The 17,198-nt window shown below is 22.9% G+C and overlaps 3 protein-coding genes across 3 annotated transcripts; all 3 read left to right on the top strand.

The window, feature by feature from the left end:
* Positions 1-1,201: 1,201 nt before the first annotated feature.
* On the top strand, positions 1,202-6,274 carry LOC113551802. Its single transcript, XM_026954294.1, has 4 exons — positions 1,202-1,447; positions 1,521-1,700; positions 5,791-6,000; positions 6,082-6,274. Exons 1-4 carry the CDS (start codon positions 1,397-1,399, stop codon positions 6,127-6,129), a joined length of 489 nt encoding a protein of 162 aa, XP_026810095.1. The 5' UTR covers positions 1,202-1,396; the 3' UTR covers positions 6,130-6,274.
* Positions 6,275-7,531: 1,257 nt separating this feature from the next.
* Positions 7,532-9,683, top strand: LOC113551801. Its single transcript, XM_026954293.1, has 5 exons — positions 7,532-7,557; positions 7,655-7,748; positions 7,834-8,034; positions 9,124-9,342; positions 9,453-9,683. Exons 1-5 carry the CDS (start codon positions 7,547-7,549, stop codon positions 9,456-9,458), a joined length of 531 nt encoding a protein of 176 aa, XP_026810094.1. The 5' UTR covers positions 7,532-7,546; the 3' UTR covers positions 9,459-9,683.
* A 4,027-nt stretch (positions 9,684-13,710) lies between these two features.
* On the top strand, positions 13,711-15,190 carry LOC113554335. The gene is made up of 4 exons (XM_026958135.1): positions 13,711-13,864; positions 13,965-14,153; positions 14,738-14,959; positions 15,028-15,190. The coding sequence occupies exons 1-3, from the start codon at positions 13,814-13,816 to the stop codon at positions 14,927-14,929; spliced, it is 432 nt and encodes a 143-aa protein (XP_026813936.1). The 5' UTR covers positions 13,711-13,813; the 3' UTR covers positions 14,930-14,959; positions 15,028-15,190.
* The last annotated feature ends 2,008 nt before the right edge of the window (positions 15,191-17,198 follow it).

Raw genomic sequence — 17,198 nt, 5'->3', positions numbered from 1 at the left:
ATTCTACTTTGTTATACGTATATTATACATCATAACATTTTGTTTAAATAAATAACTTCTTACTATTTTTTTAATTGTCATATATAATAGATACAATGCAAAGAAAAATCTTTAAAAACAAATAATAAATCGATATTTACCATGTTCCAGGTTAGGTTAAAGACCCGCTAATAACTAATAGCACAGCTATATAATAAACCTGTATACGTATGCATATAATAAATATAATGTTATTAGGTATATAATAAAAATATTTAATAATATCATTTATGATAAATACGTTATAAATGTTAACATTAAATGGTCCACTGACCAGTTCAACGCTGCCCGCGGCTAATGTGTTGAAAACCTTTGCCGTATCAATTTTTTCAGCAATATAGGTACATTTCATATATCATATCGCAATGACCTCAGAATATAATAATTGAATTATAATTTTATTATGATAATAAATTAAAGTTAATTTTTTTTATTTCAGTCCAATTGAGTTATTTTGTCCAAATTTAGTCTAAATGAAACAACAAACCATAAAAATTTACAGCTTACTATATTCTTAATAATGACTGCTGCTATCATCGGATGGACCACTTCTTGTTTTTTCGTTTTTTCGTTTTCTTATTGCGATGTTATATATCATAATATGAACTACGTAATAATATTAAACATAATATCTGGGGTATCAATAGCGCAATAACTTATATAGTGTAACTAATAATAGCGATAACTAACTATCTAGTATCCTTTATAATGAGTAATATTGTTTAATTTCGTATTAAAAATAATTATTAATCGACATAATAATTTGAATGTTGTATAAAATATACTCTATTTTTTAATCACATTATTAAACACAAAACATAACTATTTTTAAAATTTCTTTAAATCAACATATTGTTTTTGCTAGAGAAACTTAAACATATTCCTACATTATGCTATTTTTGATTGCCCGCTACGATTCCTTAACGGAGATTTTGGTTATTTTTTTCAACTAAACATTTACTTTATTGTGAGACATTTTTATTGCTTTAATGTTTTTATCGAAGAATTAGCGATAGACAATGGTCTAATCTCTATGAAACTTTGGTCTTTTATTATTACTATCATAATATATTCAAATACTATGATAATATATTAAAAATACCAAATCAAAGTTTAGTCTTTATGAATAACCCATGTAAATAGATACCAAGAACACGGCTATGATTAATGATATAAAAACTATTTTATAACACGTATTTTACTCTACTCTAATAAAATTATTAGTTAATTAACATTGAAACCAATTATATAGTCGTTGCAAAATTTCTGTTATTTACATGATTAAACCGGGAAACTGTAGTATAAATATTGATTTCTTATAGCCTAGGGTCATCATTCAAATTTAAGTACTAACAAGATGAGGACTTCACGTATTTGTTTAATCTTACTACCGATGTTGGTAGTTCAGGAAAGTATTTTTATATACCGTTTGAATTAAATTAAATTTAGTTGCATAGTAATAATAATGTTTCATATTATAGATTTCATCTGAAATTACTGAACTAGATAAAGTATTAAATAAGATTAAATCATCTGCGGTTGAGACTGCAGCAGCGCCTTTCCAAGATATACTAGATGAAATACGAACGAATCCAGATATAAATAATTTCTTGAAAGAATATATACATAAAGTAAAGAGAGTTATGGAAGATACCCAAGAGGTAATTAAAAATATTTGTTAAGTTATTATAATTATTTAATAATATAGTATAGTGTATTGTCTTATTGTTAATTTGTTAGTTTAAGATAAAAACTCTATCTCTAAACCTTTACTCATTTTTTGTTTTAATAATAGACCAATAAATATATTAAACATTAAACATACAATATAGTATAAAATAATACGGCTATTAGCTACTTTATCTTTAATTCTTAAGAATTTCATTGTTGTTGTTACTTCAAATGAACTTTATAAATTAAAAAAAGATAGATAGTTGGCAATTGGGTACACCGCTTTGCTGTACATTTTATGTCAAGTGGGTCATTAATATAGGGCCGTGTAAATTTGAATTCAATGATATATCATTATACACGAAAAACGATTCTGAGCTTAAACGGTGTATCAGCTAATATCACCGAGTAATGTATTTTTTTAGTATAGCCATTAATTAAAGTAATTTATTTTACTTAAGTATTATTTTAATAGATTGATATCATTTTTTTCGTGAATACTGGATTTATTATATAATCAATATTTAATTATTATAATAATTTATATTTATATAACATTTATCAAATAATATGTAATAATATGTAATAACATCTATCTGTAAATACTGTAAGACAGTAAAAGTAGATTCATAGTACTGCTTATACTTATAAATAGATAATATTTTAAAATAAATCAAAAATGTTGTTGTATATACTAAAATTCATAAAAATATAGAATACATGAAAGTTTAAGTTACAACAAGTAGTGTTCTTAAAATATTACAAAATAATTATCATATCGTTATTTACTGTTTAAATAGCAATTTTATCAAAATTGGAACTTAACACGTCTATAAAAAATAATTATCTTCATACTTTATTTTGATTTTATGGTTTTAGTATGAACTACTTAAGAAGAATTTTATATTCAATTATCAAAACTTAGTTTTAAAAAGAAAAATGTTTATGAATTTTTAATTACAAAATAATTTGCAATATTTTTATGATTGTGATTTCGTCAACATTTTAACTAAATGTGAACAAAAAAAATTTAATCTTATGTATTTTTAATATTTGTATACAGATATAAGAATAACTATTATGGAATCTTGTATTCAATTTAAAGAATTTTGACCAAGCACATATTTTTTTTTTATAGTTATTTATAAAAAAAATTTTTAAAAAATTGTCTTTCCTACAAATAACTTAAGAATTTTTTGAGGAAATTGATTATTTTACTGGTGAATATTGAATATCGTAAAAATTTGAGCTTGATATACATATAAAAAAAATAATTGACTGGTGAAGAATTTTTTTCATTCGTAGATTGAAAAACTAGTAAAAATCCTTGTACTAAATTTTAGGAATTATGTCAGGTATAAAAACGAAATTATTTATGAATTTCTAACTAAAAAAAAATGTATTCATTTTGTCAAAATTTTAATTTTAAACGCTTACAAAAAATATTGTGATTACAAGTTGTCAATATTTTTAATTGAGATATTAATATATTAGGAGGAGCTTTGTATTACATTTTCAAACATTTATACCACCAAATAATTTTTAATTGACATTTATCAGAAAAAAAATAAGATTGAACATTTTTTTTGCCTATAGATAGCTTAATAATTTTGAAAATTGTATAGTAAATAAAAAGTTATAATTCGAATATACAGTAAAATGTTTAAGTCACTTCTTTGGTAAACAGTTATAGACATGCGTTTAATCTTAAAGTACATCAAAAAACAAAAACCGATTTTGTCAAAAAATGTATTTGTGTAAAAATTTCCGTTTTTCTTAATTTCGTTTGTTTTTCCAGATTATAAAAATGAATAGTTGGAATTTTTAAGTTTTATCTTTTTTAATTACAAAAAAAAAATCCAAATTTATATTTAATACAACCCTCATTTTTGAACTCTGAACATTTTATCAACAACTTATCGTGTAGTCACCCACAAAACAAACACATCGTTATAAAATCAATACAAACATCGCTCCGCTCAGAATCTAAAAACCAAAAATTTGAAACTTTAACATTCACCGTGTTATTTCAATGATATTTCTTTGATTAAATTTATTTATTTAATCAAAATTTTATTACAGTGCATTTTTTTATGTTAGTAAAAGTCTTTGAAATTATTATACCATTGCAAATTCTAGTGTACATAATATCGTATTTATATATATATACAGGTATAGTACAGTATTATACTCTATCAGTTATATCGCATAGATGACGTGCATTTTATTAAATAAGAGCTCACTAGAATAATTTGTATTTGTTAATCTTAAGTTTGATAAATAATCGTCGAATTAAAATAGTTTAAAAAAAGTTTGAAATCAAAATACGGCACTGTAATATTATTTAGTATTCGAGTGTTGAAAATATGAATATGACGCCATAGAGTCAAAGAGCAAACAGCCACTTAGTACATTTCTATTTTTCACGTGTCAAATTGGCTTGCTTTGCAAAACGATTTAAATAGATCAAGATAGGATTTTGCTATTATTTTTTTTCTTTTAATCTGAGATGTTCAATAGGACGACAGTGCAATTATAATTTTAATCAAGCGTAAACATAATACTAGAGTAAATTTTGTAAAGTAGTGACTAATGAGTTTGTGCACGTGATATCGTTTTGGGACCAGTGCAAAGTGTTAAATGAGTCTTATAAAATTCTAACTGAATGAACATTATAAGTGAACGAGGAAAGACGAAATAAAATTGATAAATTCTTAAGTTTATTTCGCTATTTCGTTGAGTATATTTTGCTTTTGCATAATATACTCTCTCAGATATTATTTAATATTTTAATTTTAATTTTACATACTATTATTTTTGTTTTTGTGTTATGTTACATTTCACTATTTCGTTATGTACTGTTTGGAACTCATATTAGTCATATTATAATATATTAAAATTAATACGCACCTTATTCTCAGTGAGATTTTTTGGTAAGAAATATTTTCTCTTTTTTTCCATCGATGTCACCTTGAAGTAAACCTTACACATTATTTCTACCAATTCCTTAGCTTTTTGTCAAAGCGGAGAAACCAGGACGCAAGAATCTTTATTTCTAACTTTAACAAAGCATTCTTTAAACGTACATTCAACATTATAATCCTTTTCACGCCTTTTATTTTTTTTATTCGCACGTAAAGTGCAATAAGATATGAATTAATAGCATTACAACACCACAAATAACTTTTTAAAAGTAATTTATTTCAAAATTCGACCAAAAATGTATTGACTTTTTACCATTTTTTTTTTTTTTTTTTTTATGAATAAATCTTATAACATAGCCAAAATTATGAGTCTTATAAGCCGCTGAACTTAATACCAATAAGGGGCGTCCACATTATTATCTTAAATGGAAAAATTACTATAGTAATATATAATTTAGTAAAATTTATAATAATAAAACTATAAATAAACATTAAATATTTAAACTATAAATTATGTATGTAAACATGGACGATTGACACATATTCACTCTTCGATGAATGGGAATTCATAACATATAAGTTTTAACAATATAATAATATTATTATGTAACTATGTATATTGTATAAGATAAAAATATTCATATCGAAATTAATTAAACGTAAGGTGTGTATGATTTGTCAGTTAGAACCTTAATATAGTCACATATTATTATGTTTAATGTAATAATATTAAATTGACATATCGTAACAGTGATATACAAATCAATGAATATTTTACCTATTTTAAAGGTGTAATTAATTTTTAATTAAACAAAAAATATATGTTATAAATTAATATTATACATAATTTTAATTTTAAATAAATTGATGATATCGTGTATTACATGAAAATTAATACACATTTCATAATTAAATCAACCTTTGACTTTATTCAAAATAAATTAAATATATTTATACTAAAAAAGTTATATTGTTTATTTGAGTTTTCAAGTAAAAGTAATAATTGAGTAATAGACTAATATGTGTATAATTTATATTGTATACACTGAATATTAAATATTTAATAAATGATAATAATTAACAATATAAAATAAAATACTATAGAGCATTATACAAATACAACAGTATATATATATTAAATATATTATTTTTTAAGGGCTTGTTTAATTTGTTACCAAAAGAAGAGAGAGAAAAAAGGGAAAAAATTCTTGGATACTTGTCACTTTATGCATCATCAGCACTTTCGAGAGCAGCAAAAGGTGTAACCCACGTAACGAATACATCTTTTGATACATTACCGGATGATATTAAAACCAAATTACTTGACTTAGGAAACGATATTAATGATTCTCTAAGAAAAATAAAGGTAAGTTTAGTGTTATTAAAAAAAAATCTATCATGATTGATTCAATTATTATTTAATCAAATATATCTTTTCTATGGACAGGTTACCATTGAAAATAATTCAAAAACATCACAAAAAAATCCCAAATAATAATTCATACTTATTACTTAATCAAAAATAATTGAATAATGTCTAGTTGATTTGGTAAAGAACAATTCAACGTTAACTTTTAAATTATAATGGAATACATTAAAATGAACTACATCCATTTATTACCTATACTATAAGAAATACGATAATTGTATTTATTTATGTGTATTTAAATTATATACTAATAAGTAATAACATATTATAATTATAGATATTTTGTAAAGCGTTAATAAATAATAAAGTTTTTAACTAATACCTATACAATCTAATTGAAATCTAACAATTAATGTTATTAAATATCGATTAAAACATTAAATAGCAATAAATATATTCATGGTATACATAACGTTTACGTTATAATCGTTATATTATATACCTTAAACATATTTACATATTATGTGATATAGATTGTAAATCATAATTTCTAAGTATATTATTATATATCATAATACATTTCATGGAATAAATAATACTACTTTATGATTGTTGTAGTGTTTTGTATTAAAAAACTATAATTTACCAACTAAGTAACACTTATGTAACTAAAAACTATAAGATATTATTATATTATTTATCTACAAACGTTAAACGCCGTAAGGCATTATTTCGCATTAGACAAAATTTGATTTTTTTTCCAATCTTTACTTAAAATTCCAAAGTATGTTTTAATCAAAAATATTTTTTGTGTGATGACACTGAGAATATGTTTTGTTTTCGTACTTTCAGAAGATAAAAATGATTGAACATTTGATAATTCTTCGAAACATATACCATGATTCCTTAATTTTCCCTATAAACACTCTGAATAAAATTAAAAACCGTCTTGTAAATCGCTTAGTGTACCTTTAGTTTAAAAAAAAAAATGGATAGATTACATATTTTATACTTTTATCACCTATCACAGTACCTATTTATAATTTATAGTTATTATACTTTATATGCACAATAACTGAAGAAAATTTCCCTCAAAACATTTATTCACCCTTCAAAATAAGTTACCTAATTTTATGATCCCAACAACCCGAAACTGTAACACTGGTGGTGTTCATAAGTTGCAACATATCAATATTTTTATTTTATTCAAACATATATTGAGTACCTAACTACAAAATGTGTCCTCACGTTATTATATTAAGTATGTAGAAGTGTAGAGTAATACTCGTATCCATAAAATTGGTCCTCTATTATTCATGAGGTTAAATTTAAAAAATATAAATGGCTACCGTTAGGTCTATATGAAAATATTTCAGCACTTCTTCTCTCGGAGTCTTGAATATAGTGCAATTGCATACAGCGCAGGCGGACGTAAACAATTTAATAATATAAAACGATTGCAACGGACGTAAACAATATAATACAACATAATACCAACAGCGGACGCAAGCAATATCAGATTTAGCGATGGCATCAACCGCTTATGAAAGAAAGGTTTAAAAGAAAACATTGATTGGCTTAGAATTGATGTATAAAAAAAGGTTTTTCAAGGTTGTTTTTATTGTATATAAATGGTAGGTACTATTTTCAGGGAATACATTTTGACAATTTATTCGTTCGACTTCACTGCTAAGATGAAGACATCATATTTTTTCGGTTTCCTAATATCGGCATTAGTGATCCAGGAAAGTATTTTTGAATTTCTACTTTTTATATATAAATATATAGTACAAAGTTGATTTTAATTATATTTTAAATGTATTTACACAGATTTCATCTGCGGAGCCTAGTGAGCCTACTGAGCTTGATAAAATGGCAGCGAACCTAATGCATTCTTTGATTGACGTTGTAGAAATACCGTATAGAAAATTGGAAAAAATCTTAAACCCATCGGCAGCTAGTGGAAACAAAGAACCATTTTTAAAAGATATCGTAATCAAACTTAACCGGAAGAAAGAAGAAATTGAAAAGGTAATGATATTTTTTTAATTAGTTTCATTACTATATAGTATATAACATACAACCAGATGAACTACAACATTGCAATTTTTGTGTAATTGTGTTTATGATTGACTATATAATTTTAAGGGGTCGCTTCAAATATGTTTTCTTATTATTACTATTTGGAAATCGTTAAAATCATAAATAATTTGTGAAAAACGAAATAATTTAGAAAAAAAATCGACCACTATAAATTGAAAATACTCTATCAAAAGTTATAACTATTTTAATTTGTGAAGTAGTTAGTTAAATTAAATTTACTGTAAAATAATACAATTATTTACTATACAAAAAATCAGTCATTTCTATGGAATGTTTGTTTTTAAAAGTAATTAAAGTGTTGCGTACAACCATTTAAGGAATATGCCTATTTCACGGTTAAGGAATATGCCTATTTTAAGTTAAGGAATGTCTAAAATATAGTTAATAAGAAACGAGGTATAAATCTTTACGAAAATGTTTTCGAAATTTAAAGGCAAGTTCTATAGAAAGGTTTAAATGTTTTTTTGGAATGTTCTTTTTATATAACAATATAACTGAAATATTTTGTACAATGCATGGTTTTGTTTCCATAATCTAGTTAACAAATTTAAAATTAAGACTGTCAAGAACCTATTAAAATAATTCGTTTCTACAAACTTTGATAATTTTTTTCATGGTATATTCTTAGCTATAAATTATTTTATATCATATAATTGTGAATTTTAAACATTCAAAACTTAAAATAATAAATAAATATATTATACTTTAATTTATGAATACAAAATAATTATAATATTTAATGTTAGTATTACAAGCTATATGTTTAGATACCTAAAAAATATATTATAAAATGTTAAAAAAAAAACATGGAACGTTATAATATTATAATACTCCTTATTTTAATATTGCCTTTTTTTATCTGTCATATTTTTTTCATACTCAAATTTAAAAATATTTGTTATTGGCTATAAACCAATCTAATAGAAGATAACTCACAGATACACGAATATTCACAAAAATACACATAACAAAATATATCAATAAATTTATTAAATAATATTTAAATTGTATTTGAAGGCCTACTTGGAATCACTATCACCAGAAGAAAGAGAATTGGCAAAGAAGAAATTCATCGAACATGCCAATAGTTCGCAAAGAATAGCTAATTCAATTCGGGATACTAGTAAAGCGGCCAAGTTGATGATAAATACATATTTCAACAACCTACCAAAACATTTCCAGAACAAATTATTTGATTTAGGAAAAGACTTCATTAATATTTTAAATAAAATGAAGGTAAACTTAAAACAATAAATAAAGATCGTTAGGTTTAAAATAAATATTGTACAATAATATATGCAAATTGCTAGGTAATTGAGAAATAATACATCAAATTTTTGTAACAGGCATAATCCAAAAATAGACCTCAAACTGAAGTAAATAGACAACTCTACGGGATCAAAAGTATCTATAAACATTAACGAACTATGTCGTCAATATTATAGAAAAAATTCAAATTACCTAAATGACTAATGATTATTTATGCATATTTTAACATCGTTTTATTTATTTACCTACATGTATTCTCATCTAATCTTCTTCGTAATTTATAACGAATTAAAAACATTAAAATATAACACTATTATATTGTAATGTGTATAATATATTTATAATTTTATAAATTATAACTTATATAGTATATATATATATATATATATATACCTTAATACCTATATTATTTTTTTATAAAAAATAATAACATATTATATTATTGTATAAGTAGATGAATTCATTTAAGTCATCAACAATTATTTTCAATTTACGTTCAATTTACTCTTACAATATAACTTTTATTTATGTAGAATTGAATATATTTTGTTCTGATCGTACTAAATCTTAACGATATAGTAATAATCTTAACTATAAACATAACTATGAAGTATATCTGTTATTAATTTTTAGTAATTGTAAAATAATAATTTTTAAATCTTTTAAACATTAAAATAATATTCATATTGATACGCAAAAATTTATTTTAAAAATAATTCGAAATACACTTTGGAAATTAGTCAAAAACCTAACAAATAAAATTATCATAATATTTTTAGAGTTTTAATTTCAACTGTTAAAGCGTTTTTAAATTTTTCAAATAGTTTATTCATAGTTTATATTTTCAGTTAGAACATTTTTATATTACAGAAAAATTGATAGTTTGATATTTTTATAATTTGTAAACACTAAACTTCTATGCTTAGTGACCAAAATAGTCAACATACGATTTACATTTGTTCTCTGCTCAATTCAAAATGTAGTTACCGACAATTTTATATATTTTTTCACATTTAAAATTAAACAACAGTAACAGTATAAAATATACTAACATTTTGTTCGACTATACGTTTGATACTATTTCTTGAATTACGTCGAATATTGTCGAATATGCATATGGGTGTTATAGTAATCTTGCGACTTGTGACTAATAAGCTGAATGTTACAACTTATGATAATTTATATAGTTATTTTAAACTACACTAGCATACATCGAACAAGCACATAATACTCAATTGCCTTAAATTATAACCATATAATATAAATAACCGTAAAAACTATATGTTTGTAAATTTATTGCAACAGTCTAAACACTCTAAACTCTACATTTTAAATGACTTATACAACGAATATCATCTACGAAAATACATTTTATGCAATAATTTATTAATATGTACTGATATTAAAAACGACAACTGTAAATGTTATTAAGTATGCAAATTATGAATGATTTAATTATGCAAAATGGTTCTGAAAGTCCTAACTAAACACCATATATTTTTTTTCTGAATTATAAAACTTGTAAATAATTTTTTTTACAAAAGTATACGTGATAATGAAGGCATTTAACAATATTTCTATTTATGTATTTATAATAGAAAAAAAGAATATGAAAAAAATGTATTTATATTCTCGTATATAATTGCAAGACATTAAGCTGTGTGAAGGAACTAACTAGTGTTTGGACTTTAGGAAACACATATTATCATAAAACTTATAAGTGTACATATTATACAAGTTTAATAAGTAGATAGAATTCAAGTTGGACAAGTTAACCAATATTTTTAAACTAGTTAAAGGAAACCAAAGTTAAAATAAATTTTCAAATAAAAATGAATTTTAGTAACTAAGTATCTAAGTTACAAATGTTCGTGAAAACAATGTGCGTTGTTTATTTAGCACACATTGGACTACATCGTATAATAAATACTAGTAACTAATAATATTTTGATCAATGTTAAGTGATAAATAAATTTAATCAACTCTAGATTTTTTACTTTTATAATAATATTACGTATTATATAAAATAAACACTGTATGTAAGTCTTTAACTAAATATAAGTTATTGCTAAGTTATTATTCTTATAAATAAACATAAAAATAAATAAAAAGGCTATTGCAAATTGCAAATACTGTTTCTACGTTTATATGTAGCTACTAACTAAATTAGATTTAAATATAACTTTCAGTTTTCATCATTCAGGCTTTCTAGATCTACCAAATAAGAAATAATTTATCACTAAAATAAATGATATCATTTTCAAAGTTAATAAAATAAGTATTTAATTTTTTTTTAATTTAAAATAATTAAAATATTATACATAATTTTATTGAAAAAAACAATTTATAGCATGAATATAGAATATACTTAATACCTTTTTTAATATTTAATAAAAATCTAATATAAAATTAATATCTTGTATATATTTTTTTAAAGGACGTTAAAAGGAAAATAATATTCTAGTATTAATATATATTATTAGGTGACCCAACAATAATTCAATATTTTTATTTGAAAATTTGATATCAATTATTATAATGTGTTTATTTTAAATTAGATATTTACATATACTTTATTATTATTATTAGCTGTACAATGGGCGTGTTGCTACGCAACCATGCAACATTTAATTTAAACGAAACTCTTGGATTATTTCCCTGTTTATTTGTTCGTTATATTAAAAACCAGTTAAACATTTAAAATTGATATTTTATACAGTAAAACGTTAATCACACGATAATTTACATTATATTACTGTTTGCTAAACCACTACGAATTAATATATCGGACGTGCGAAGTCTGTATAAAACGGTTTTCCACACTCTATGATTATTAATTAGGTACCGTTCAGCACACTACTGAAATACATTCCTGTCAACCACCACTACACAAATAGAATGACTAGGCCGATTCTTTCAATATTATAAGTTGCACGATTTTATTGTTTTTTTCTATGAGCTACTGATGGAAAATGTTGTTATAAATGTTTAATGCCTTAGTTATCAAAATTAAGCATTTAATATATTTTTAACTACAAAATAATTTTTAAATTTTAACAAATTATGTTGAAATTTTAACTTCAAACGTAAACAAAAATCGAGGATAATGTATCTATAAAATTTTTATATAGGTAAAAAAATAATTTGTATTTTAAGAACAAAATATTATATTTTCAATGAATAAATTGTGCGTATAAAAAAACATACCAAATCTCTGTAAATAGCTTAAAAAGAGTAAAAGTATTTTGAAAATTCTACTCTCATAGTGTAAAACCATATTCTATCATTTTGTGAAACACTGTTACATTCTTTCTATGTTATTATTTTAATACATATCCTAGACGCGTGAGTCATCTTACGTTCATTCTGTATTATCACGGAGTCTCGCCATAAAAGAATGACTTCAACCTGCTACAAATCCATATGCCGAAGGAATCACGTTTTATCGCTTGTTTCGTGTATAGAAGGCCAGCGGTAAAATAAAATATTTTATATTAACATTTTATTTCAATTTGCATTAAATTGTACTCTGTATAATTTAGTGTCTTGTCTAATATAGATTTAATAATAATATCAATATAATTTCATATTCTCCCGTTCGGTATTAAATTCCTATATAACTGATACTATAGTGACAGAGGTATACGATGTTTTAATAATTGTTACCATATACCAGGTAACATGAATGTTACAGGCATTCAATTATCCCGACAACTCTCATAGTAACAATACCACACACCGAAACTACTGATATAAACGTTTGGTGAAAAATTTACGGTATCCACGGTTAATATTATTATTCGTTTTTAAATTAAAACGCAATAAGAAAATCAATTAATAATAAGTTCTTATTTTACGCCTGAATATCAAATTTCATCGAAATTAAAACTTTTGTCACCTATGAAAAAAATGTGAAATTACGCTCAAATTTCGAAAAAAAAAATAATAAGTGTAAGATTTTACTATAATGTGTATTTTATTTTTGTAAATTTACGATAAGTATTCGACAAAACGATTTACCTTCCAACTTTGAATATGGTTTTGGGTAGAAACTTGTACGTAGTTGTGCTTTAAATAGGATAAAATTGCATACAATTCAAGTTATTATGTAAACATATAACAAACAAATAAGCATTTTTTAAATGAAGCTAAAAATTTTATTTCATGATTCAAATTTATTTCTAATGAATGATTAGAAAAGCTGATAATAATAATTTTACTTTGTACTTTATAATAATTATATTTTATTATCTGTAAATTATAAAATAAATATCATAGTTAAATAATAATAACTTAGTTGCAGTTTTTTTTTATATTTGATAAAAAAATAACGCAGAAATTAAAAGTATATATAATAAGGTTAATGAAAACACTACAGGTATTTCATTGTATAAATTATTAACCATTCAATCGTTAAAATTTTTTATTTTCTACAAATATGAGGTTGTTATATTTGTCTGGTTTTTTGCTATCAACATTAGTGGTCCAGGAAAGTATTTATAAATGTTAATTTTGTTCGACAAATCAAACCATATTTTAAAATTGTAAATCATTAATAATAATTTGTATATTTTATTGCATCTACTTAGATTTCTTCTCAACCTACTGAGCTCGATAAAATAACAAGCAAAGTGCTGGAGTCTTTGGTTCACCTTGCGGAGACGCCTTTCACAGACTTGGAAAAGGAAGATCCTATAAGATTATTAAGGGATCAAGTTAAAATGTTTTCATATAAATTATCATCAAAAGCTGCCGGGATAGCGAGAGAACTCAATAAGGTAATTTATAATATTTTAGTGCAACTTAATAACTAATTATAACTGTAATAATTATTATAAATTACTAAAGTAGGCATAATTTTTATTATTGTTTAGACTTTAATATATTATAACTATAATATTTAATTTCTGTTAAACTTGTGGAATTTTGAAACATATAACGTACATAATATATAGAAATAATATTATTTTAAATTATTTTAAATTTTTAAACCATGAATTTAATACATAGTACTTTTTAGTTAATTATTATTATAGTATTATATTAGTAGTATATTCCAATATATCACTTAGCACCAATTTAATCAATTATAACCCATGTCATAGAACTAATCGGTTTTGAGATATCACATTTTATGACATATGAGTATATTACACATTTGTTGATAAATGCATTAACTCAATACATTAACTGTACAATATAATACAGGCTAATACATGTTAAGGAAGTCACATTTTATGTTGAGATAGATAAATACGTTTTTTGAAAACATTCAATTATTTATTCTTACAATCAATTTTAAAGTTTAATGGACGAACAATTTACTTAAACTTAAATTTAATCTTAACCAATTTCGTTAAAGGCCTATGGTGATGATTCTTCGCTGACGCCAGAAACGAAAGAAATTAAGGAAAAATTATTAGAAAAATTTACCTACTTGACAAAATCATTTGACACACAAAATCAAACAAAAGATATTTTCGAATTTCTGATAAATAGATCTTTGAGTATAATACCAGAGAATATGCAGACCAAATTATTAAGCATAAAATAAGACATTGATATTTCGTTAAGAAAATTATGAGTAAGTTTTAAAAAATATATATATTTAGCTATAATAATTCACGCCACTAAATATTTCTTATTCACTAGGTTAAATATGACAATGAAAACTCGTCGAGAAAAAAAGACAATGAGAAAAACAACGTTTTTTTCGCACAACATTTTTTATTATATTAAATGTATGATATTACGTTAAAAATTTAAAAATTTGTTTTTAATTGATACAATTAAAAGTATATTTTTAAAAATTTTACTGCCTGGTTTGTACTATTATATAATTAATTATACTACGAAATTTTTAAATGTTTGACAAAAATACATTTAATAAATAAATTTTCTAGATAAAAAACTTACAAAAATTATTCTAATAAATATAATAAATGTCCAATCGTTTTTAAAACCTTACAATGGATCAAATCACTATTGGTAACTATAGGTATACCTATACTAAGTACTAATGCACTTCATTGCATCTCATCGTAATGATTTAATTACAGTATTTCGTCAACTATTTAAAACGATAAATATTATATTATTGTATCTCTATAGTCCATACTACTGTTTTTATGATTATAATATGATCAGTGATCATTTGGCATTAGATAACCGATGCCTTACTGACTATAACTACTACTACAATATATAGGTACATCGAAATACACTTAACATTTCCAATGATAGCCATAAAAAGCTTTAGTAATTTACTTTCGATGACTTACCTACAACAAAATACAACACATTTATATTAAAATGTACCTATTGGCTGTGTAAATGTGTGGGCTATTACTGTAAAGAACAAAATATTTTTCTCCACTTGTAATTATGATAAATTTAAACATTAAAAATGTTTTAAAAATAACGATAACTATCAACTATCATAGTATTTAATAAATGTAAGTTAAATACTTCATATCATTATAAAAATATTGGCTTCGTGAACTTTATACGTTATAGTATTAATTGATTAAAATAATGTACTTGGGTTGGACAGTTTTAAAGTAAACTCACCGCGTCTGCGTTATTGAATTTTTTTGCGTAGTATCTGCGTGCATGCGTTATGTACTATATAGTTATATATTATATAGTTGAATTCAATGCTTTAAATTGAAAATAAATGAATAGTTAATTAATTTATATTTATTTTAAAAAATATTTGAAATATTTTATTCAGTTATTCTTCTATAGCGGGGATTTTTTTTTATACAACCTCGTAAATATTAATTAATTATCAAAACAAAATGTGTGCCGTAAAAATAGTAAACATAAACGGATTTATACTCTGAATGTATTTATTTTATTTCCAAGTAGATAAATATTTATAATTTATAAAATATATTTATATTTCAATTATATTATACGCTACATTTCATAATATTTAATAGTTAATATCTGTTCAGTAAGATGAGAAAATAATTACAGCCAATTTAACACTGAACAATATTTACATTCCATTTAAATATTCAAAACTAATACATACTTAATTGAAAATCTTTTAAAAGAACCAATATCAAAAGAACCTAATTAAATAATATATTTGTATCTAAATAAATTAAATTATTATTATACTTTATATGTACATTTAAATTGTTCCATATTTGAAATTATAAGTTGTAATTATAGAACTTAATAATTATTTTTAATTTTTATCAAATTTAATGTAGTGTATAATTTCAAAAATTTCATATTATTTTCTTTTAATATAATAATATGCTGTACACAATACATATATGTTTAGACTTCGTCCAATCACTGAGCTCAGTATTATAAAATAAGAAATTAGAGAAATAAAAATAATTTGATTGATTTAAAATTATTAGGTTTACCGGATGTGGCTAAAAAATAATTTTAATTTACCAAATTTAAATTGAATAGATATTATAATGTACCTAAAAAAAATTCCATTAATAGCATTGAATACAATACTTACGCATTAAATTAATAAATTAAAAGAATTAAATAAATTAATAAATAATAATATTTAAACACGAAATATTATCCCTGTCAGATAAATTAATTTTATTTAAAAAAAATATTGTTAATTACATCTATGGATATGATAATTTTTTAATTTTAAATATGATTACATCTTTCATCAATCCTTGTATTATTAGATATAATAATATTGTAAAATATATTAATATTCACTTATCTATATTTTTATAATATATCGTTATAAATAGTATTAAAGCATTGAATAAATTAATATTAACTGTTTATATAACGTTTTGCGTAGTTTTGTAGAAACACGTATTTCACTTCGT

Source organism: Rhopalosiphum maidis, chromosome 2, assembly GCF_003676215.2.
Source record: "Rhopalosiphum maidis isolate BTI-1 chromosome 2, ASM367621v3, whole genome shotgun sequence".
In the NCBI taxonomy this organism is placed as follows: domain Eukaryota; kingdom Metazoa; phylum Arthropoda; class Insecta; order Hemiptera; family Aphididae; genus Rhopalosiphum; species Rhopalosiphum maidis.
The sequence above is the reverse complement of the archived record's forward strand: the minus strand, read 5'-3'. Positions and strand labels throughout refer to the sequence as shown.

Excerpts from the sequence above, each read along its gene's own strand:
- LOC113551802 (XM_026954294.1), top strand. The coding sequence starts at position 1,397 with ATGAGGACTTCACGTATTTGTTTAATCTTACTACCGATGTTGGTAGTT. Across the intron at positions 1,448-1,520 it reads TACCGATGTTGGTAGTTCAG|ATTTCATCTGAAATTACTGA; the intron begins GAAAGTATTTTT and ends TTCATATTATAG. Across the intron at positions 6,001-6,081 it reads ATTCTCTAAGAAAAATAAAG|GTTACCATTGAAAATAATTC; the intron begins GTAAGTTTAGTG and ends TTCTATGGACAG.
- LOC113551801 (XM_026954293.1), top strand. Across the intron at positions 7,749-7,833 it reads TATCGGCATTAGTGATCCAG|ATTTCATCTGCGGAGCCTAG; the intron begins GAAAGTATTTTT and ends GTATTTACACAG. Across the intron at positions 8,035-9,123 it reads AGAAAGAAGAAATTGAAAAG|GCCTACTTGGAATCACTATC; the intron begins GTAATGATATTT and ends TTGTATTTGAAG.
- LOC113554335 (XM_026958135.1), top strand. The coding sequence starts at position 13,814 with ATGAGGTTGTTATATTTGTCTGGTTTTTTGCTATCAACATTAGTGGTC. Across the intron at positions 13,865-13,964 it reads TATCAACATTAGTGGTCCAG|ATTTCTTCTCAACCTACTGA; the intron begins GAAAGTATTTAT and ends GCATCTACTTAG. Across the intron at positions 14,154-14,737 it reads TAGCGAGAGAACTCAATAAG|GCCTATGGTGATGATTCTTC; the intron begins GTAATTTATAAT and ends ATTTCGTTAAAG.